The sequence below is a fragment of the Bos indicus genome, chromosome 23 (assembly GCF_029378745.1).
Source record: "Bos indicus isolate NIAB-ARS_2022 breed Sahiwal x Tharparkar chromosome 23, NIAB-ARS_B.indTharparkar_mat_pri_1.0, whole genome shotgun sequence".
NCBI lineage: Eukaryota > Metazoa > Chordata > Mammalia > Artiodactyla > Bovidae > Bos > Bos indicus.
In genome coordinates, this window is record NC_091782.1 from 27,580,125 (window position 1) to 27,604,800 (window position 24,676).

The 24,676-nt window shown below is 38.1% G+C and overlaps 1 protein-coding gene across 1 annotated transcript in view; it reads left to right on the top strand.

Annotated features, from left to right (window-relative positions):
- Positions 1-24,676, top strand: part of LOC109553490 (butyrophilin-like protein 2) — a 67,558-nt gene that overhangs the window by 13,493 nt on the left and 29,389 nt on the right. Inside the window, 6 exon segments of the mRNA XM_070777614.1 lie at positions 1,917-2,053; positions 2,056-2,290; positions 3,392-3,673; positions 4,338-4,442; positions 4,993-5,151; positions 18,996-19,106. Coding sequence (XP_070633715.1) covers positions 1,917-2,053; positions 2,056-2,290; positions 3,392-3,673; positions 4,338-4,442; positions 4,993-5,151; positions 18,996-19,106 — 1,029 coding nt within the window.

Genomic DNA, 24,676 nt, shown 5'->3' on the forward strand with positions numbered 1-24,676 from the left:
GACCAGGGAGTTCAAAGCTGCCACTGTGTTGTTAGAGCTTGTGACTTAGAGCTCAGAGGCTGCTGGCAAACCAAGATTTCTATAGAAGTCCTGAAACTGAAATCCTAGCTCCTACTCTGGCAAATGTTATTCGTTATAAAAATAATAACAAATTTTTTGAAATGATAATCACATGCCCAGCATGAGTTTTGGGAATTATTTTTCTTTTCTTCCAATAATTTAAAAGGTGAATAGATTTATCATCATTTTACAGTTGGGAAATAATCAATTTTAGCTCTTAATTATCAATCTCTGATAGGGCAATCTAGTTTGAGACTTGATATGTACCACAGCTCATGGATAGGAGAAAAGAAAAAAAAAACCTCATATAGATAACAGAGAGGAGGAAATAGTCTGCTTTATTACCCTAAGACACATGGATGGAGAAATAGCAGCAAACTCTTAGCTCTTTTTTATCCTGACTCCTACATTTGTGTTTAGATTTTAACAGGTACATATAAAGTAGAAATAATATGTTTTAGGTAAAATTGCAAAACAAAGCAAACAACATGCTGGAAATAACTGGGAGACAAATTTTATCAAGAATAGAACAGAATAATCTGAAAATTAGAATTATGTTTCTAGAGAAGTACCTAGAAGATTACCTATGAAATACATAATGAGAACATTTTGCTTTTTATCATTTATTCCTCAAGCAAACAAGTGACACTTTTATGCCTGGATTTCTATTATAAATTATCTTTTTGTTGTTTAGTTGCTAAGTAGTGTCCAACTCTTTGAAGCCCCATGGACTGTGGCCCACCAGGCTCCTCTGTCCATGGGATTTTTCAGGCAAGAATACTGGGCAAGATTCTAGGCAAAAATAACATTATAAGATCATTATAACATTTTCCAAAATCACCCAAGAACACTGACTAGTGTGTGTTTAGAGGCTCACATATGTGGGACCTTGGGGCACTGAAATATGATGACTGGATCTGACTTATAAGGTATTATAAAACAAGCTAGAGGTGTTTCTTCATACTTCATTACTAAAAAGCCACCTCATTTTCATTTCGTTGCCATTATCAAGGTCTATAATGGGATTGGCTCCAATAACCTCAGATCTTGAATCTCTTGCCTCACTCACACTGCATTGCTATCATTGTAATCCTTTATATATGGATTACTTTTTTTGAAAGTGAAAGTTGCTCAGTCACATCCGACTCTTTGTAACCTCATGAACTATACAGTCCATGGAATTCTCTAGGCCAGAATACTGGAGTGGGTAGCCATTCTCTTCTTCAGTGGATCTTCCCAACCCAGGGATCAAACCCAGGTCTTGCAAATTGCAGGTGAATTCTTTACCAGCTGAGCCACAAGGGATGTCCAAGAATACTGGAGTGGGTAGCCTATTCCTTCTCCAGGGGATCTTCCTAACCCAGGAATTGAACTGGGGTCTCCTCCACTGCAGGAGGATTCTTTACCAACTGAGCTATCAGGGAAGGCTTAACTCCAGGCAAACCTTTTTATTTTGATAGTGACATATATGTCTTGTAGTATAAGAAACTGAGACATACACAGATTAAGAAGTAGTTTAAGGTCATGCAAATTTGAAATGATAAAATGTTAATTTGATTTTAATTGCAAAATTATTTTCTTATGGGTCTATACACTGAATGAGATTATAGGAAAGGGCTGCAGGTGTGGGTTTAATTAGTGATAATCTTCAGATGGAACCATGGGATGGTTCTACCTTGCACAGGCAACCTCTATCCTGATTCCACCAAATCTCCACCTCTGTAAAGAATAACTTTGAATCTCAGGCCCCTCCTGAGATGCCCCGGGTCCTAAACACTACTTGAGATGTTCTTGTGCATGACACTCTTTGCTCCAGTTTGAATCTTGCATTGTGTTTTGTCTGCTGTATTTAACAGCTTCCTTAAAAGTGGTTGGACCTTCCCAGCCCATCCTTGTTAGAGTGGGAGAAGACATACAGTTAACCTGCTCCCTGGCCCCAAAGACTGATGCACAGAGCATGGAGGTGCAGTGGGTCCGATCCCACTGTCATCCTGGGGGACATGACTGTCATCCTGTTATGCTGTTTACGTCTATACAGATGGGGCCCGTGTGGCTGGAGAGCAGATGGCAGAGTATCGGGGGAGGACTGCGCTGCTGAGTGATGCTATCAGTGAGGGGAGGCTGACCCTGCAGATAAATGATGCCAGGACTTCAGATGATGGGAAGTACTGGTGCCTTTTTGAAAAAGATGGGGTCTACCAAGAGGCCGATTTGGATCTGAAGATCATAGGTAAGGATTCTAGACAGATGTTCTGAATTCAATGTCTGTTCCTACTGCTTTTAACTTGCTGGATCCTGGAAAATTTCTCTAGCACCTAAAATTTTCTTAATGTCCATTCACTCATCAAATGTACAGTAAATTCTCCCACATGCTGGAGCTATCATAGATACATAACGTCCACAAACTCAAATGGACCAGACCTAATTCTTTGTGTGTAGAATTTGTATCCTTCCCAGGATCTCCATAAAGTGGCCATACCTCTAGTGAAATGCGAGATTCTTACTCCGTAACGACACAGGACTCATTATTTCAGTGTGTTACTAAAATATTGGGAAAGATGTAGTTATTAGGAAATAAGGTAATTTGAAGGTTAAACTGTTGGGTTGGCCAAAAGTTCACTCAAGTTTTTCCATCATGTCTTAACAGAAAAACAGAAAAAATAAACATTTTGGCCAACCCAACAAATCTACCATATAGGAAAAAAATAAAAATGTCGACAGTATTGGCAGGGACGGAGGAGGGACAAGATCACCCCTTGCATCATGATTTCCCTCTGTCTATGTTTGTGGGTGAAAACTGATTTTTCTAAGGTTGGCAACTGCCATTGAGGACATTGCCTAACTCACAGATAATCTGTTTCTCCCACGGGTGGTGTATACAAATTAATAAATATGTTTAGAAAACTTCCATGGGAGCACAAGTTAACAAGTTTAATGAACTTCATAATTTTCTGCCATTGGAAACATGTATTTATAAGATTTTGTTCTTTGAGAATATTCTCTTATCCATTTTTCTGGCCATGTTGATTCATGACCTTATCAGAGTTAATTTTTGGGGTATAGAAGAATAAAAATTGGATTCGAAATTTATTGCATCCTTTAATCTTTCCCAGAATGATTTTAGGAATACAAAACATAAAAATATGCAAACAAAAGGAAACAAAGGCTCCAGCTAGTCTCATTCCTAAGTGGCGTATAAACTTTGCTTACCCCTGTAAGCTTCGCTTTCTGCTCCAAGCCTCTGAACCCCTCTCTCCCCTTGCAGTGAAATCACTGACTATGTAACCACTTGCAGAGGCTCTCAGTTGCCTTCCTTGATCTTTATTCCCAGGTCTGGGTTCTTCCCCTCAAATCTCCATGGAGGGACCAAAGGATGGAAAAGTAAAGCTAAAGTGCACTTCAGAAGGCTGATTCCCACAGCCCCAAGTGCAATGGAGGGACATGGAAGGAAACACAATACCATCATTTTCCCAGGACCTGACTCAAGGCAGCCAGGGGCTATTTCAAGTGGAGTCATTTCTACTGATCACAAACAGCTCTGTTGTAAATGTGACCTGCTCCATCAGCAGCCCCCTTCTCGGCGAGGAGAAAAAGACAACTTTTTATGCTTCAGGTTAGTGATTCCGTGTGCTCCTCTCAGCTTTGTGAATTAAATATGAAGACCAACCGAGACTTACTCATTTTACTGCTTTTCTGTTTTTTTTTTTTTTTTCCTTTTCTGATGAAGTCTATTGCTATCTCTTGCAAAGCTGGTCTTCAAGACGTCTATAGATTCTACTCTTTTGAGCTTCTCCCTGAAATCCCCCCCTAAAGCCATAAGGTTATATGGTTATATCATCAGCTACTAAATTTCAAGAATTGACTCTATCATCACTGTATCTTTTCAATGCAAAAACATTGACATCCCTTCCCCCTGCCCCTCATGACAGGTTTTCTTCCAGATTAGAAATTAATTTTCCATAGCACCATTTTCATGGCTGCAGATTCGGTGAATTTATCTTTTTGCCACTCTTGCTGTTCCAGTGTTTGTGGTGATGATAGAGTTGGAAAAGAGAAAGGGGAGAAATGTGTGTGTTTCTGAGAGGGGCTAATGGGAAAGCTAGCATGAACCTCTAGTCTCTCCTCAGCTTGTGCAGAGCAGGGAGCAACTGACCAACTTTCTTCTGGACAGGGCCAATTCTCATCCTTCTCTGCAGCCTAGGAGCCGCTCAGATGAGAACAATCCTGAAATTCTCCCAGTTTCAGGATTTAATGTGGTTCTGGGGCTTCCATTTCAGAGTCCAGGATGATTTATTCATGGAACATACTGCTGATTTGGGGATTGCTTCTTCTTCTTCTTGTTGGAGTTGTAGGCTTGATCTGGAGGAAAAGCTGCAGAAAAGGTGAGTTAAGAGAACAGAAACAGCGTGGAACAGGCTTTGCGGTGGGAACCTTTTCAGCAGACACTGAAGCAGAAAGGCATCCAGTGGATATTCAGTAATTAATGAAACATGAGAGTCCACAGGTTACACGTGTGTAATTGAGGATCAGTGTTGAATGAGATCAATTTACAGTAATAACAGAAGCAAAAGGAATAAAAGATAATAATTTAATCTCCCAGTGCACATTCCCAGGTGATCTAGTGGAGGAAGAGGAAGAAAAAAAATGGCATAGACATCCTTGCTCTGAAGCTGAGACTTAACTGGATTCTGTCAGCATGAACTGATTTCACTGAGATCATTAAAATACGGTGATTTACTTATCAGTTTTCCTTGCTCTGAAGGAAGGGCTTCTCATATACTGGTGATTTTGTGAGCCCTAGAAAGTTCTTCCACTTTAAATTTCTTAAGTCGTCGTACATTTTTCCCCGGTTTGGATGTTAATATCATGAAATTAATATTTTAAAATATTCCTATGTTGGTTATTATCAGAATGGATTTTCTTTCCTTGCAGTGAATGAGACATTGGATTCAAAAACAGCTCACCCAGAACGAATCCTTTCTGAGGGAAACAAGCTTGTGGCCTATAGACAGTCATGCAGCCAGATGTCCCGCAACAATTTGACGGCCTCCTTCGCAAGCTGGGATGGGAGGGGCTCGTCTCAGGAGGGTGGTACTGAGAGGCGGAGGTTAGGGATAGGACAGGATAGGCCTTGAGTGTTGCCAAGGACAGCGTCCTGAAGAAGTTGTGTCTATTATCTGAGAATGAGTTGGGATAAGGGGTTGCTATGGAAATGAGTACTGGGCCATTTCCTCTCCTCTAGGCCTCCACTGCCTGAAGATGTCTCTAGGGCGTTAGAATCTCCCTTGACTACACCTCTGGAGGCCTCTCCTTTGATAACTTGAACAAGTGCCCTATTTATGGTGCGTGAGTGCTCAGTTGTAAATTTTAGCACTGTGCCACCTGGGAAGGCTTATCTATACTTTCCCCCAATATTCTTATCTGAAATTCTGCACCCGCTTCTTTCTTTGGTCTCCTAGTGTAGGTTCTTCTGAATCTTTCCTGCACCCAAAGGAGTCTCAGCAGCACCTCCAAGGAGAACAATTACCGTGGATTCTGGAAACCAGGGTTATATTCTAAGTCCCAGTTCTTTTCTCTTTTCACCAACTACTAGAAGGGGACTGGCCCACTCACTCACTTACCTAATCAAGAGGATTTAACCTTACTCTGGTGTCATATCTGACCTGGAGACTTATCCTTTCTGTGAGCTGTCATATCCCAAGCTCTCTAATATCCTGCTGGCTGATCACAATCTGATATCTGACAACAAAAGACCTTTAGAAAATCCAATGGAAAATGCAACTTAGCCTAGAGGAGGAAGCGCAGGGAACAATCAAGTATTTGATTTGTGTCTCTAGAAGGGTAACAATTATCCCAATGGGACTGAGAAAACAAAAAATACAGTTAAAATAAAGAAGAGAAAATACAGCTAAATGTAAGGAGGAAAACCTGATCACTAAGATATAATCTTGAAAATCCCATAAAGTGTGTAATTTCTGCATCAAACTTTCTCAGAAAGTTAATTGAGAGTGTGGAGTGAGGAAATTTTTCAGAAATACTAGTCCAAGAGGAAAATGTGTTACGTGTCATGTATATGAAAATGTCAATTTTAGTTTTAGAGTGCAAAAGCACACAATTTAAAATTAATACTTACAAAATAAACAGAAGCAATATGTACAACACAAGCAATAAAATGCAATGGAAATAAAAAAATATTTTAAATCACAGTGAATTAAAACAGAGAAGCCACACATAGGAGAAGAAGGAATGTGAAAAAATAAAGATTTGGAAAAAGTCTTAAAGTCTTCTGAAGTGAGATTGAGGGACATCTCCGAATGACAGATTGCACTTTCTAAGAAGGCAGACATCACGGTTTTCATTGTCCTTTGAAGATTATTCATCTGTGACATTCTGGAATTTTCTGTTTTGGATCGTGGTTTTTTTTTTTTTTTTTTTCCCATACTTAAACTCAAATTTATATTTGAAGTTATGTACTGTAATATTCTAGTATGTAATATTATTCTTTCACAAGTGTATTCACACTTATTTTATTTAGCTTTAAAATTTTTCCAATTGTGGTAAAATACATACAAAATACATTTTAGTCATTTTAGAGTGTCTAATTCTTGTTGTTGTTTTAACTAAAAGGGAACTAAAAACCATAGACAGTTTTCAGGGCTTTATTCAGACTCTGATTTTACAGTTTCTTGAAGAGAGACATCTCAATGGCAGAATGCAAAACGGGAAAGACGTTATTACTAAGATGAGAAAGATATGTAATTGCTGAAATGATGTTTCAAATCTGAATTCAATTAAGATTAGGAAGGAATGTAATCAAAGTGTATTTAATTTCCCTATCCATTAAAGTTTTAAGGAACAGAATAAAGTGTCCAAGAAATCGGTATTTTTTCCATTCACAATACGTGCAACCATCATTAGTATTCAGTTCCAGAATATTTTCATCCAAAAGGAAACTCCATCACCATTAAGCAGTCATACCCATTTGCCCCTCCCTCCAGATTTGCCCATATTTGGTGTTTTCTCAGTGCACATATATTCACCAAAAACTCTTCACTCCAGCTATTCTAAACTTGAATGCCTCCAGTCCTATAGAAGTCCTATAAAATTATAGATCCTTTGCCATTATTTGCCTCACTTCTTTAGTTTCATGCATACATATATTGCTTAAACTCAGTGATAGAGTCAAGGAAGAAATCTAAGCATATTTGGAATTATTTGGAATTTCTAGGATATTTGGAATTATTTCTTTAAAAAGCTTCCTTCTCACAATATTCAGTCATACAAATTCTAGCTAGAATTTGTATAACTGAATTCCAGACCAACTCATACTTTACTCACAGAAATTTGTCTTATTGACTTCACCTGAGGAATACCACAAGATTATCTTTATCTCACTCCTTTTTAAATGAACTCCAAATAGTGCCTCAAGGCAGAATACCAGGATCATCATCAGTTCAGTTCAGTTCAGTCACTCAGTCGTGTCCGACTCTCTGCAACCCCATGAATTGCAGTATGCCAGGCCTCCCTGTCCATCACCAACTTCCGGAGGTCACCCAAACTCATGACATTGAGTCGATGATGCCATCCAGCCATCGCATCCTCTGTCATCCCCTTCTCCTCGTGCCCCAATCCCTCCCAGTATCAGAGTCTTTTCCAATGACTCAACTCTTCGCATGAAGTGGCCGAAGTATTGGAGTTTCAGCTTCAGCATCAGTCATTGTCTCCTTTAGGATGGACTGGTTGGATCTCCTTGCAGTCCAAGGGAAGCTCAAGAGTCTTCTCCAACACCACAGTTCGAGAGCATCAATTCTTCGGCACTCAGCTTTCTTCACAATCCAATTCTCACATCCATACATGACCACTGGAAAAATTATAGCCCTGACTAGATGGACCTTTGTTGGCAAAGTAATGTCTCTGCTTTTCAATATGCTATCTAGGTTGGTCATAACTTTCCTTCCAAGGAGTAAGCGTCTTTTAATTTCATGGCTGCAGTCATCATCTGCAGTGATTTCGGAGCCCCCAAAAATAAAGTCTGACACTGTTTCCACTGTTTCCCCATCTATTTCCCATGAAGTGATAGGAACAGATTCCATGATCTTCGTTTTCTGAATGTTGAGCTTTAAGCCAACTTTTTCACTCTGCTCCTTCACTTTCATCCAGAGGCTTTTTAGTTCCTCTTCACTTTCTGCCATAAGGTTGGTGTCATCTGCATATCTGAGGTTATTGATATTTCTCCCCGCAATCTTGATTCCAGCTTGTGCTTCTTCCAGTCCAGCATTTCTCAAGATGTACTCTTCATGTAATTCAAATAAGCAGGGTGACAATATACAGCCTTGATGTACCCCTTTTCCTATTTGGAACCAGTCTGTTGTTCCATGTCCAGTTCTAACTGTTGCTTCCTGACCTGCATATAGGTTTCTCAAGAGGCAGGTCAGGTGGTCTGGTATTCCCATCTCTTTCACAATTTTCCACAGTTTGTTGTGATCCACACAGTCAAAGGCTTTGGCATAGTCAATAAAGCAGAAATAGATGTTTTTCTGGAACTCTCTTGCTTTTTCAATGATCCAGCAGATGTTGGCAATTTGATCTCTGGTTCTTCTGCCTTTTCTAAAACCAGCTTGAACATCTGATGGATCATCATAGGACTCAACTTATTTGTCTGCCTTTGCTTAGGAATCACAAGATTTCTTACATAATGTTTGAAAATAAAAATTTTCCATTTCTTTAAATAATTTGAAAATTATTTCTGAAGAGAGTCACAGAGAGCTTACTGTAAATATTCAATTTCTTTTTCTTCTAAAGAAATATTATAGTTAGGAATGCATCATAACTTTTAAGTGATTTTTCAAAGATATAACAAATGACTGACATGGTCTTTGAAAAAAATGTTATATATCAAACTGAATATCTCATTTTTTGGAGAAACTCTAATAAAGCCACATTACAGTCTGTGAAAGGAAAGTAACACATAAATTCAGAGAAAAGAGATAGAAGAGAAAGGCAGAGAAAATAAGAAAAAGAAAACATAGAAGTCTGTTAGGTAATGGTGGTCTCCATAGAGAAGCATGAACAACCAGGAGAGAAGGAGGAATAGAAAGGAATAATAATGAGAGGATGAGGAAGAGGAGGAAGAGAGGAAAAGCAAAAGAGGAAGAAGAATCAGAGAAAACAATGATGTCTCTAAGACTGAGACTAAGATTTGTTGAAAACTCTTAACTTGTGTTAAAATTCACATTAACAGAAAAAGCGAAAGTAGGAGCTGCAAAAATACCATGTCTATGAGCTCAGTCGCTCAGTGGTGTTTGACTCTTTGGGACTTATGGAATGTAGCCCACCAGGCTCCTTTGTCCGTGGGATTACCTGCAAGAATACTGAGTGGGTTGCCATTTTATTTTCAAGGAGATCTTCCCAACCCTGGGATTTAACCCCTGTTTCCTACAGCTCTTGCATTGCAAGCAAATTCTTTTTTTTTTTTTAATTAATTAATTTATTTTAATTGGAGGCTAGTTACTTTACAATATTGTATTGGTTTTGCCATACATTGACATGAATCAGCCATGGGTGCACATGTGTCCCCCATCCTATCCCTCCCCATCCCATCCCTCAGGGTCATCCAGTGCACCAGCCCTGAGCACCCTGTCTCATGCATTGAACCTGGACTGGCAACCTATTTCACATATGATAATATACTTGTTTCAATGTTATTCTCTCAAATCATCCCACCCTCACCTTCTCCCACAGAGTCCAAAGTCTGTTCTTTACATCTGTGTCTCTTGCTGTCTCTCATATAGGGTCATTGTTACCATCTTTCTAAACTCCATATATATGCATTAATATACTGTATTGGTGTTTTTCTTTCTGACTTACTTCACTCTGTATAATAGGCTCCAGTTTCATCCACCTCATTAGAACTGATTCAAATGCATTCTTTTTAATAGCTGAGTCATATTCCATTGTGTATATATACCACAGCTTCCTTATCCATTCATCTGCCAGTGGACATCTAGGTTGCTTCAATGCCCTGACTATTGTAAACAGTGCTGCGATGAACACTGGGGTACATGTGTCTCTTTCAATTCTGGTTTCCTCGGTGTGTATGCCCAGCAGTGGGATTGCTGGGTCATCTTGAGAAAGAAGAATGGAACTGAAGAATCAAGATGCCTGACTTCAGACTATATTATAAAGCTACAGTCATCAAGACAGTATGGTACTGGCACAAAGATCGAAAAATAGATCAACAGAACAAAATAGAAAGCCCAGAGATAAATCCATGCTCCTATGGACACCTTAGCTTTGACAAAGGAGGCAAGAATATACAATGGAGAAAAGATAATCTCTTTAACAAGTGGGGCTGGGGAAACTGGTCAACCACCTATAAAAGAATGAACCTAGAACACTTTTTAACACCACACACAAAAATAAACTCAAAATGGATTAAAGATCTAAATGTAAGGCCAGAAGCAATAAAACTCCTAGATGAAAACATAAGCAAAACACTATCTGACATAAATCCCAGCAGGATCCTCTATGACCCACCTCCCAGAGTAATGGAAATAAAAGCAAAAATAAACAAATGGGACCTAATTAAACTTAAGTGCTTTTGCACAACAAAGGAAACTATAAGCAATGTGAAAAGACAGCCTTCAGAATGGGAGAAAGTAATAGCAGATGAAGCAACTGACAAAGAATTAATCTCAAAAATATACACGCAGATTCTGCAGCTCAATTCCAGAAAAATAAATGACCCAATCAAAAAATGGGCCAAAGACCTAAACTAAACAGACATTTCTCCAAAGAAGACACACAGATGGCTAACAAACACACGAAAAGATGCTCAGCATCACTCATTATCAGAGAAATTCAAATCAAAAGCACAGTGAGGTACCATCTCCCACCAGTAAGAATGGCTGCTATCAAAAAGTCTACAAACAATGAATGTGGAGAGAGTGCAGGGAAAAGGGAATGCTCTTACACTGTTGGTGGGAATGCAAACTAGTATATCCACTATGGAGAACAGTGTGGAGATTCCTTAAAAAACTGGAAACAGAACTGCCTTATGACCCAGAAATCCCATTGCTGGGCATATACTCAAGGAAAGAGGCATGTGTACCCCAATGCTCATCGTGGCACTGTTCACAATAGCTAGGACATGGCAGCAACCTAGATGTCCATCGGCAGATGAATGGGTAAGAAAGCTGTGGTACATATGCACAATGGAATATTATTCAGCTATTACAAAGAACACATTAGAATCAGTTCTAATGAGGTGGATGAACCTGGAGCCTATTATACAGAGTGAAGTAAGTCAGGAAGAGAAACACCAATACAGTATATTAACACATATATATGGAATTCAGAAAGATGGTAAAGATGACCCTATATGTGAGACAGCAAAAGAGACACAGACGTAAACAACAGACTTTTGGACCCTGTAGGACAAGGTGAGGATGGGACGATTTGAGAGAATATCATTGAAACATGTATATTACCATATGTGAAATAGATCACCAGTCCAAGTTCGATGCATGAAACAGGGCACTTGAAGCTGGTGCACAGGGAAAATGCTGAGGAATGAGATGGAAAGGGAGGTGGGATGGGGATTCAGAATGGGGGACATATGTACACTCATGGCTCTTTTCATGTCAGTGTATGGCAAAAACCAACACAATATTGTAAAGTAATTAGCTTCCAATTAAAATAAATAAATTAATTAAAAAAACATAAGTCTCAACTTTTCATTGTAAATAAATTTTTTAGTTAACAGGACTTTGAGGTCCAAACTGCAAGTTTTACAAATGGATTCAAAATATAACTTGCCCTGTGTGGGCTTAGGGCAAAGTACTAAGCCCTACCTTTACTCAAAGACTAATTATACATTAACTGAAGAACGGAGTTCAAAATACTTCTTTTGATAAGAAGTGGCTGGTTTGATAAGAGGATCCTTGAACAATACATTCCCTTCCACCTCACCTTGATTTGAGTGCTTAACAGGAGCTGACAGATAAGTGGTAGGAGGCATGGAGAAGTCAGCCAGTCTAAGACTGCATTTCTTAATTCTGGACTGTACAGTATAATCAGCTTCCCTGATGGTTCAGAGGCAAAGAATCCACCTGCAATGCTAGAGATCAGGATTTAATCCCTGGGCTGGGAAGATCCCAGAGGAGGAAATGGCAACCTGCTTCAGTATTCTTCTCTGGAAAATCCCATGGCCAGAGGAGCCTGGCAGGCTGCAGTCCACGGGGGCATGCAAGAGTGGGACACAACAGCACGGGAGCACTAGGGCACAGTGTAGTCACTTGAGAATATATTTTAAATTACTGATTCATAGTTCTACCTTCTCTTCCTTCTTTCCACCCCTAAGAAATTTCTATTTGATTAGTCTGAGATAGGACCTGGGCAGGATTGTTAAGCAGTAACAAGTCTGGTTTAGTTTAATTGGCCTATAATTGGTCTATGTAAATGATCAAGTGAACATAAAAGTTCTTCTTGTTTCAGCACTAGATACTCTATGGTTGACTTGCATGACGAGAAAAATTAAAAAAGAAATCTAATCGGAGATTTATCAATTGAGTTTCTGTGTATATGCTATTTGTGGATATATTCAAATGAATAACTGCTTCTGAAGTATTGTTTTATGATCATATAAGGTTCAGAGTACAGGGTCTCCTTTCCTGCTTCTGGTTAATTCCATGCTGCACCTGCAGCACTCAAGAACCAGAAACCTGATTCATATGACTGGAACTTCTCTCTGACCCAGGGATATTGCCTTGGGTCATATAATCTCTTCTCCCTCTGTGTTTGTAGAAGGGACACAAAGATATTTCAAAATCCTGCCAACACAACTCAGGATCAAGCTTAGACTTTCTCTGGGCCACAAGTGACTGACGTGAAACATCTTTCTTCTTAAGATGGTGACTTATCCAATAGATCACTATAGAAAATCACCTATGAATAATGGAAATCATAAAGGTGAGTTTGATTTTTTTATACTGCTGATATTGTTTGTGCTTTTGTGTGTGCATGTGTTAGAGAGAGAGAGAGAGAGAGAGAGAGAGCCTGTATGTCTAGCTAGTGCTTCTAACAAAAGCATTTGAGTCACAAAGATAGAGCAGACCTCAGGGTACAAGGCGTGAGACTTGGATTTCCACTCCCTCAAGTCTGGTCAATCTGACTTCCATACATTCTTTTCTGTATGTCATTAGAACATCACTTATTTCAAAAATATAATCAGCAATTAGCAATTAATGTGTGATATTTGCATTCTAAAGTCATAAAAAATTTCCTCATAGAACTGAAAACAAATACTTTCATACTGGCTTCCCTGGTGGTCAGACAGTAAGGAATCTGCTTGCAATGCAGGAGACCTGGGTTCAAACCCTGGGTCAGGAAGCTACTCTAAGGGAATGGCTACCCACTGCAGTATTCTTGCCTGGAGAATTCCATGGATGGAGGAGCCTGGCAGGCAGGCTACAGTTCATGGGGTTGCAAAGAATTGGACGTGGCAGAGCAACTAACACACTTTACTCTCAAAATTGGCCACTCTGTGTAATGATGAAATAAAGGCTTCTTTTAAGGAACACATTGCTGTGGAATTCCAATATATTATTTTAACATTTTTATATTCATGAATTTTAATATCCATGGTGAATATGTTTTAATGTGCACTAATTAGAAATATTTAGGAGTGGAGTAGAGATCCAACTTGTGGTGGCTAATATTCTGATATATAGTAAGTCCTGAAAAAATTGATGTATAATGCCACTGTAGGTAACTAAGCAATCATCTCTGTTTGGAAAAATAAGCGAGGACAACTCATGAACAGATAGAGATTGGAAAAAGTTTTTCTGGCTATCAGTGGGGTATTATTCAAATTATTGTAACATAAGATTTATATAATGCTCTAAAATTGTTTTATGCAAGAATATGGCATTGGGCTACTTTGATGTTAACTTTAAACATTGAACTGCTTTGCAATATGTAGTGAAGACTTTTTTGTTGTAGCTATTTTTTTTATTAGAATGGTTGATATGTACAGGTAGGTTTCTCCAGTGTTTCCTTATGTAGAAGACCATATTATCACATACACATTTTTGCTATTATTGATTAATCTATTTAGTGTCTAAAATATGCATATATAACAGGAAAGATAATGTAGTTTGTTACATTGACTCCCTCAATGATGATTATATGTCACTTTTGAAATTGAACACAATTTTTCTCATTGCTTTACTTATTATGATTTTATGCATGTATTTAATATGCATAATAATTTGCTTGCTTTCAAAGCAATACTCAGTAGTGGAAAAATATGAGGACAAAGAAGTGACAGGGAATGATAGTCCTATGGATAGGAATAGATGTAGGAAATGATTTAGAAAGACATCAATTTATATTAAATAATGAATGGAATGGTAGATAATATCCATGCTGTAGAAAACTGAAGAACATTGGTTGAAAAATAAAAATTTGATTTAGCAATGTTATTGCTGCTGACCATTATCTGTGAATTTGCAGTATAATACTAGGCGGCGGCTGCTGCTGCTGCTAAGTCGCTTCAGTCGTGTCCGACTCTGTGCGACCCCAGAGACGGCAGCCCATCAGGCTCCCCCGTCCCTGGGATTCTCCAGGCGAGAACACTGGAGTGGGTTTCCATTTCCTTCTCCAATGCATGAAAGGGAAAAGTGAAAGTTAAGTCGTTCAGTCGTGTCCGACTCTTAGCGACCCCATGGACTGCAGCCCAGCAGGCTCCTCTGTCGATGCGATTTTCCAGGCAAGAGTGCTGGAGTGGGGTGCCATTGCCTTCTCCGATAATGCTAGGAGAAGAAGTATAATTATACATGATAGATAAGACAGTGGCAGGTGATCTGGTCACTTTTTGAGGAAGAAGATAGGTTGAAGGAGCTAAAATACCAGTAGATGGTATGACTATTTACCTAGAAGGAGAGCTGGACCAAACTTTCTGCTCACATGGTACCAGTAGCAATTAAGTAGATAAAATCAGTTCTCTCAGGCATTTCTCAGGCATTTGGCTGAGAGAATAGGTAGGAAATTGGTGGACCTCTAGCAAGAAGAATACTAATATAAATGAAAAGAAGTAAGAACATTTTATACTTCTTTTTGTGTAAAATACATCATTACACATAATGAAACTGTAAAATGACATTTCATTAAGTAAAGATGGCTACATCTCAGACTTAAATTCTTAGAATTCTTGAAATTTATATCAATTACTTAGATATTCATTAAAAAAAACCAGCAATTAAATAATCTGAATGACGTACAAGACTATATTATTAACTTCAAATGCATTTTCTGAAAAAATTTACACATAGATATTTGGCAAAACTAATACAATATTGTAAAGTTTAAAAATAAAATAAAATTAAAAAAAAAGAATTTACATTTAAATGAATGAGCTTTTTCACATACTTTTAAAGGTTATGCTCCATTTACAGTAATTACAAAACATTGACTGGGTTCCCTGTGTTGTTCAGTACGTCTTTGTAGCCTGTCTTACACGCAATAGTTTGTACCTCCCACACCCATACCACTCTTATGTTGCCCCCCTCCTTTAAAACCTTATATAAAAAGAGAATGAACTTTTTTTCATGTGGGCTTCCACAGTAAAGATCAGATTCAAAGATGAAAAAGGATTTTCCCTGTTTATTGCTCATTTCTCAGATTCTTGCTTTTTGTCATAAAATTTGGTTCTCTTGGATGTGATTCTGTCTTACATAGTAACTTGCCTCACCAAATAAAATTTCAGATTTTATCTTTTATATATTGTTGTAAAGTACTGTTATGTACTCAAATTTAAGTTTCTAGGAAATCAATTGGAAAAGATTTTACTATTTATACAAAATTCTGTTGGATTCTTAGCCAAATTTATATCTTTAAGTAAATTATCTGCTAACCGCTGTTAGTTTGCAGTTAGATGTTTTAAATGTTTAAGTGAAGCACTCATAACTGGAATATTTAAGTGTATCATTTTTACTGTTTCTTTCTTATTGAAGTATAGTTGATTTATTGTTTCATGTATGCAACATATTGATTTGATGTTTTTGTGTATTAACACTCCATTTAAATTATTACATAATGTTGCTACATACTCTGTGTTGCACATTACATTCTAGTATATTATTTATTTATATCTCCAGTTTCCTTGGAGAAGGAAATGGCAACCCACTCCAGTGTTCTTGCCTGGAGAATCCCATGGACGGAGAAGCCTGGTAGGCTGCAGTCCATTGGGTGGTACAGAGTCGGACACGACTGAAGCAACTTAGCAGCAGCAGCAGTTTATACCTCTTAATCCTCTTCCCCTATCATCCCTCTTCCCAGGTATGAAGTGTGATTTTCTATTGTATCCTGGACATCTTGGGTCTTATGTTATGAGGCTGTGTATTTTATTATATCATCTATTGTATCAAGCCTCAAATGGCACCACATGTATGGGAAAACATAGATATCTCATTTTGCTAAGTGAAGGTGGAAGTAGCCATTTCCCACTTGGCATTATTTAACACTGTCGAAGGAGAGAGGCACTTTGTTGCTGCTGGGTAGGGCTGAAAGCTCAGGTTCCCCTTTGGTCCTCTGCTGACAGTACCTCACCTGGTAGAGTGAGGGCACCTCATTACTATTTTCTGTGTATCTCCACTGACTCTGTGGCAGGGCAGGGGCACTGACCTCACTGCTGCTGAGTGGGAATGAAAGTTCCAGCTCTCCACTTTGCCCTCACTGACACCAACCAGGACAGGATGGGGCATATTGTTAACTGAGTGACGGTGAACCACTAGGCTACTCAGTCTTGGCTGAAAAGCAGGAGTGGGATTATGGTTTTCTCTGTGGTGTTTGGCTGGAGTCAGGAAGTTATTGCTTAAAAGTTTTCATCTCATTAGGTTGTCCATTCCTGGTCCTGTGACCACAAAGAGCAAGCTTTTCTTGGGGGTTACTTTGTCTTAGCATGCGTGTGTGTACTCAGTCATGTCCGACTCTCTGCCACCCCATGGACTGTAGCCCACCATGCTCTTGTGTCCACGGGATTTTCCAGGCAAGAATACTGGGGTGGGCTTTCATTTCCTTCTCCAGGGGATCTTCCTGACCCAGGAATCCAATGTGTGTTTCTTGTATCTCCTGCACTGGCGGCAGATTCTTTACCAAGGAGTCATTCGCGCTTCCCTGGTTGCTCAGCTGGTAAAGAATCCACCTGGAATGTGGGAGACCTGGGTTCAATCCCTGGGTTGGGAAGATCCTGTGGAGAAAGGAAAGGCTACCCACTACAGTATTCTGGCCTGGAGAATTCCGTAGACTGTGTAGTTCTTGGGGTCACAAAGAGTCAGACATGACTGAGTGACTTTCACCAGCACCACCAGCATCTGGGAAGCTTTGTCTTTACCCATTGGCATTTCTGGATTGTTGGTTTCTCCAGCACCCACTCAGGGATACATTAGGAGAGAAAAAAAAAAAAAAGATGGAGGTAGAGAGAGCTCGCTATATATGTCATTGCTGACATCTTTTAGATTCTCTTTGTATTTGTTATATATATGTAGTGCTTGGGGCTTCAATTATTAGTGGGATAGGGAAAGGTGTCTATTCCATTATTTCCCAGAACTAGATAGTCCCCTGGTTTCTTAATTGACTGATGATATTTTTCTAATATCTTCAACTACTTGAAAAAATGTGCTCACCAAAGCACTAATAGATTTGAGTTTATTTTCTCAGTCTGGACACATTTCTTTAGCTTCTTCAATCAAACAAAATTAATCTCACTTACCATTGGTTACAGAGAAAGCAATGGCAACCCACTCCAGTACTCTTGCCTGGGAAATCCCATGGACGGAGGAGCCTGGTAGGCTACAGTCCATGGGGTCGTGAAGAGTCAGACATGACTGACGTGACTTAGCAGCAGCAGCACCATTGGTTAATGGCATCTCTTACTTGACTAAGAAATGAGATAAAACTTTCTTTGGTGCAGCCTTATTTTCATTTTATATTTTCATGAAAAAAATCTTTTCTATGAGATATTTAATTTTATAATTTTTCTTGTGGTTGCTTTACCATAATTTGAAAATATTGTAATGAGTGCTAGTCTGGCAATGCCAGTGCATATTGCTATCTTTTAACAAAGCTACAGTATTATTGCATAATAAATACATGTAATTCAATAATAAGACAATGCATACCCTAATGTATCTCAAATGTTTTATTCAAATTCTACTTTTCCCCCCTCTTTTACTTGTTTTGACATGTTTAGTGTTACTTGGCAATAAAGCAAAGCTATAAAGTAAAATTTTGCAATGCTGTGACAGTCCAGCCACTAAAATGATAGGGAGTTATAACTGTCACTGCATTTCACTCTTGATGAAACTATTCATCTGTTATTATAGTGAAAAAAAACAGTTATAAACCACATGTATATGAATAAGCATAGCTGAGTTCAATGGAATGACAACAAAATTTGAGTTTTTAATTTTGTGTCACAAATACTATTTATTTTCCCATTGATGTAGCAAAGTGAAATTCACTCTGACATCACAAATCTTCCAAAAATATATGTCAGATTTGATTTGGCCTGTAGGCCATTGTCAGGCAATGCCTGACCTAGATCATGTTAAACTTCATAGGATATAGGAAAATGATGAGGGCATATCTAGAATTTGACAGAGAGTCCCTCATTTATTGTGAAGGGTCCACACTCAGCAATCCTTTACAACCCATGGGAGAAGCATCTTGCCAACCCTTGGCCTACCCTGAGATATTCAATTCCACATTGTTTTCTGAGTGGTTGCTGCTATCCACTCCATTCCAAGTCTATCTATGAAGGTTGAAACTTGGTCATAGACTTACAGGTTACTTGAAGTGTGGAATTAAAGTATGGAATTAAACAATAGGATTGGTCTGGATATTAATACGAAAATTCTCCGGTGTACCTTTTTCAGAATTTCCCCCCAGAGTAAATGTCATAGACACTTTCCCTGGAATTCAACTACTCTACCTCTTAGTGACGTTCTTTATGATTGGAGTATCCTGGAGGGAATATCACAAAAATGGTAAGTTACTAAATACTTAAATAATTAAAGTCATGATATCTTAAGGGAACTGTCCACTATCTAACAGACTTTGACATGGCTTCCGAATGGTGATGATAATAGAGATGAGCAGAATCTGAACTTTCCTTTATAAAAGCTGAACTGGAGGCAAGAGCAGGAATAGTCTCACTCCACTGTGTACTTTTGATGGGAACTCATTCATTTAGTTCTGGACAACACTATTTAAGAATGATTTTGACAAACTGCAATTCATCAAGTGTACTATTCATCCAAACTGCAAAGTTTCTGAAAACATTTCTTTTAAATTAACAGAATAAATAAATAGTTGACTTTTGTCAACTATTTTTATAACTTTTCATTGAGAGTAGATTCTCTCTTTCAGTCTCTCAGTTTCTCTCTTTCTCTCCAGAGTTGTTTCGACTGTTATCATTAGAAATAACTGCTTGAAGCTGTTAAGAGTCATATTTGAGCTCTATCTATTAGGAAATAGTTTAATGCTGATTTTTTTTCATTATCAGATATATCTGCAAAAATGTTATGAATTGACTACCACAGATATAATTTTGTTGAAATATTTACTTATTTATTTTTTTTTCCTTTTGCTGTGCTAGGTCTTCATTGCTGTACCCCAGCTTTCTCTAGTTGCAGTGAGTAGGCGCTACTCTTTGTTGTGGTGTACAAGCTTCTCATTTCAGTGGCTTTTCTCATCATAGAGTACAGGCTCTAGGCAGATGGATTACAGCATGTGGGCTCTAAAATAGTTTCAGCACATGAGCTCTAAGCACTGATTCAGTAGTTATGGTGGATAGGCTTAGTTGTTCTGTGGCATGAGGGATCTTCCAAGATCAAGGATCAAATCCTTGTCCCCAGCATGGCAGATGGATTCTTAACCTCTGGAACACCAGGAAAGTCCTTGTTGAAATCTTCATGGTCATATATAGGAATTGTTTTTCCTTTTTTTTAAGCTTTAAATTTTATTTTATTTTTTAAACTTTACAATATTGTATTAGTTTTGCCAAATATCGAAATTAATCCCCCACAGGTATACCTGTGTTCCCCATCCTGAACCCTCCTCCCTCCTCCCTCCCCATATCCTCCCTCTGGATTGTCCCAGTGCACCAGCCCCAAGCATCCAGTATCATGCATCGTACCTGGACTGGCGACTCGTTTCATACATGATATTACACATGTTTCAATGCCATTCTCCCAAATCTCCCCACCCTCTTCCTCTCCCACAGAGTCCATAAGACTGATCTATACATCAGTGTCTCTTTTGCTGTCTCGTACACAGGGTTATTGTTACCATCTTTCTAAATTCCATATATATGCGTTAGTATACTGTATTGGTGTTTTTCTTTCTGGCTTACTTCACTCTGTATAATAGGTTCCAGTTTCATCCATCTCAGTAGAACTGATTCAAGTGTATTCTTTTTAATGGCTGAGTAATACTCCATTGTGTATATGTACAACAGCTTTCTTATCCATTCATCTGCTGATGGGCATCTAGGTTGCTTCCATGTCCTGGCTATTATAAACAGTGCTGCGATGAACATTGGGGTACACGTGTCTCTTTCCCTTCTGGTTTCCTCAGTGTGTACGCCCAGCAGTGGGATTGCTGGATCATAAGGCAGTTCTATCTCCAGTTTTTTAAGGAATCTCCACACTGTTCTCCATAGTGGCTGTACTAGTTTGCATTCCCACCAACAGTGTAAGAGGGTTCCCTTTTCTCCACATCCTCTCCAGCATTTATTGCTTGTAGACTTTTGGGTCGCAGCCATTCTGACTGGCATGAAATGGTACCTCATAGTGGTTTTGATTTGCATTTCTCTGATAATGAGTGATGTTGAGCATCTTTTCATGTGTTTGTTAGCCATCTGTATGTCTTCTTTGGAGAAATGTCTATTTAGTTCTTTGGCCCATTTTTTGTTTGGGTCATTTATTTTTCTGGAATTGAGCTGTAGGAGTTGCTTGTATGTTTTTGAGATTAGTTGTTTGTCAGTTGCTTCATTTGCTATTATTTTCTCCCATTCTGAAGGCTGCCTTTTCACCTTGCTAATAGTTTCCTTTGTTGTGCAGAAGCTTTTAAGTTTAAGTAGGTCCCATTTGTTTATTTTTTCTTTTATTTCCAATATTCTGGGAGGTGGGTCATAGAGGATCCTGCTGTGATGTATGTCAGAGAGTGTTTTGCCTATGTTCTCCTCTAGGAGTTTTATAGTTTCTGGTCTTACGTTGAGATCTTTAATCCATTTTGAGTTTATTTTTGTGTATGGTGTTAGAAAGTGTTCTAGTTTCATTCTTTTACAAGTGGTTGACCAGTTTTCCCAGCACCACTTGTTAAAGAGATTGTCTTTAATCCATTGTATATTCTTGCCTCCTTTGTCAAAGATAAGGTGTCCATATGTGCGTGGATTTATCTCTGGGCTTTCTATTTTGTTCCATTGATCTATATTTCTGTCTTTGTGCCAGTACCATACTGTCTTGATAACTGTGGCTTTGTAATAGAGCCTGAAGTCAGGTAGGTTGGTTCTCCAGTTCCATTCTTCTTTCTCAAGATAGCTTTGGCTATTCGAGGTTTTTTGTATTTCCATACAAATTGTGAAATTATTTGTTCTAGCTCTGTGAAGAATACTGTTGGTAGCTTGATAGGGATTGCATTGAATCTATAAATTGCTTTGGGTAGTATACTCATTTTCACTATATTGATTCTTCCAATCCATGAACATGGTATATTTCTCCATCTATTAGTTTCCTCTTTGATGTCTTTCACCAGTGTTTTATAGGTTTCTATATATAGGTCTTTAGTTTCTTTAGGTAGATATATTCCTAAGTATTTTATTCTTTCCGTTGCAATGGTGAATGGAATTGTTTCCTTAATTTCTCTGTTTTATCATTATTAGTGTATAGGAATGCAAGGGATTTCTCTGTGTTGATTTTATATCCTGCAACTTTACTATAATCATTGATTAATTCTAGTAATTTTCTGGTGGAGTCTTTAGGGTTTTCTATTTAGAGGATCATTTCATCTGCAAACAGTGAGAGTTTTACTTCTTCTTTTCCAATTTGGATTCCTTTTATTTCTTTTTCTGCTCTGATTGCTGTGGCCAAAACTTCCAAAACTATGTTGAATAGTAATGGTGAAAGTGGGCACCCTTGTCTTGTTCCTGACTTTAGAGGAAATGCTTTCAATTTTTCACCATTGAGAATAATGTTTGCTGTGGGTTTGTCATATATAGCTTTTATTATGTTGAGGTATGTTCCTTCTATTCCTGCTTTCTGGAGAGTTTTTATCATAAATGGATGTTGTATTTTGTCAAAGGCTTTCTCTGCATCTATTGAGATAATCATACGGTTTTTATTTTTCAATTTGTTAACGTGGTGTATTACATTCATTGATTTGCAGATGTTGAAGAATCCTTGCAGTCCTGGGATAAAGCCCACTTGGTCATGTTGTATGATCTTTTTAATGTGTTGTTGGATTCTGATTGCTAGAATTTTGTTTAGGATTTTTGCATCTATGTTCATCAGTGATATTGGCCTATAGTTTTCCTTTTTTGTTGTATCTTTGTCAGGTTTTGGTATTAGGGTGATGGTGGCCTCATAGAATGAGTTTGGAAGTTTACCTTCCTCTGCAATTTTCTGGAAGAGTTTGAGCAGGATAGGTGTTAGCTCTTCTCTAAATTTTTGGTAGAATTCAGCTGTGAAGCCATCTGGACCTGGGCTTTTGTTTGCTGGAAGATTTTTTATTACAGTTTCAATTTCCGTGCTTGTGATGGGTCTGTTAAGATTTTCTATTTCTTCCTGGTCCAGTTTTGAAAAGCTGTACTTTTCTAAGAATTTGTCCATTTTATTGGCATATAATTGTTGATAGTAGTCTCTTATGATCTTTTGTATTTCTGTGTTGTCTGTTGTGATCTCTCCATTTTCATTTTTAATTTTATTGATATGATTTTTCTCCCTTTGTTTCTTGATGAGTCTGGCTAATGGTTTGTCAATTTTATTTATCCTTTCAAAGAACCAGCTTTTGGCTTTGTTGATTTTTGCTATGGTCTCTTTTGTTTCTTTTGCATTTATGTCTGCCCTAATTTTTAAGATTTCTTTCCTTCTACTAACCCTGGGGTTCTTCATTTCTTCCTTTTCTAGTTGCTTTAGGTGTAGGGTTAGGTTATTTATTCGACTTTTTTCTTGTTTCTTGAGGTATGCCTGTATTGCTATGAACTTTCCCCTTAGCACTGCTTTTACAGTGTCCCACACGTTTTGGGTTGTTGTGTTTTCATTTTCATTAGTTTCTATGCAAACTTCGATTTCTTTTTTGATTTCTTTTGTGATTTGTTGGTTATTCAGCAACGTGTTGTTCAGCCTCCATATGTTGGAATTTTTAATAGTTTTTCTCCTGTAATTGAGATCTAATCTTACTGCATTGTGGATCAAAAAGATGCTTGGAATTATTTCTATTTTTTTGAATTTTCCAAGGCTAGATTTATGGCCCAGGATGTGATCTATCCTGGAGAAGCTTCCATGTGTGTTGAGAAAAAGGTGAAATTTGTTGATTTGGGATGAAGTGTCCTATAGATATCAATTAGGTCTAGCTGGTCTATTGTATCATTTAACGTTTGTGTATCCTTGTTAATTTTCTGTTTAGTTGATCTTTCCATAGGTGTGAGTGGGGTATTAAAGTCTCCCACTATTATTGTGTTGTTGTTAATTTCTCCTTTCATACTTGTTAGCATTTGTCTTACATATTGCGGTGCTCCCGTGTTGGGTGCATATGTATTTATAATTGTTATATCTTCTTCTTGGATTGATCCTTTGATCATTATGTAGTGACCTTCTTTGTCTATTTTCACAGCCTTTGTTTTAAAGTCTATTTTATCTGATATAAGTATTACTACTCCTGCTTTCCTTTGGTCCCTATTTGCATGGAAAATCTTTTTCCAGCCCTTCATTTTCAGTCTGTATGTGTCCCCTGTTTTGAGGTAGGTCTCTTGTAGACAACATATGTAGGGGTCTTGTTTTTGTATCCATTCAGCCAGTCTTTGTTTTTTGGTTGGGGCATTCAACCCATTTATGTTTAAGGTAATTACTGATAAGTATGATCCCATTGCCATTTACTTTATTGTTTTGGGTTAGAGTTTATACACCGTTTTTGTGTTTCCTATCTAGAGAATATCCTTTTGTATTTGTTGGAGAGCTGGTTTGGTGGTGCTGAATTCTCTCAGCTTTTGCTTGTCTGAGAAGCTTTTGATTTCTCCTTCATATTTTAATGAGATCCTTACTGGGTACAATAATCTGGGCTGTAGGTTATTTTCTTTCATCACTTTAAGTATGTCTTGCCATTCCCTCCTGGCTTGAAGAGTTTCTATTGAAAGATCAGCTGTTATCCTTATGGGAATTCCCTTGTGTGCTATTTGTTGTTTTTCCCTTGCTGCTTTTAATATTTGTTCGTTGTGTTTGATCTTTGTTAATTTGCTTACTATGTGTCTTGGGGTGTTTCACCTTGGGTTTATCCTGTTTGGGACTCTCTGGGTTTCTTGGACTTGGGTGATTATTTCCTTCCCCATTTTAGGGAAGTT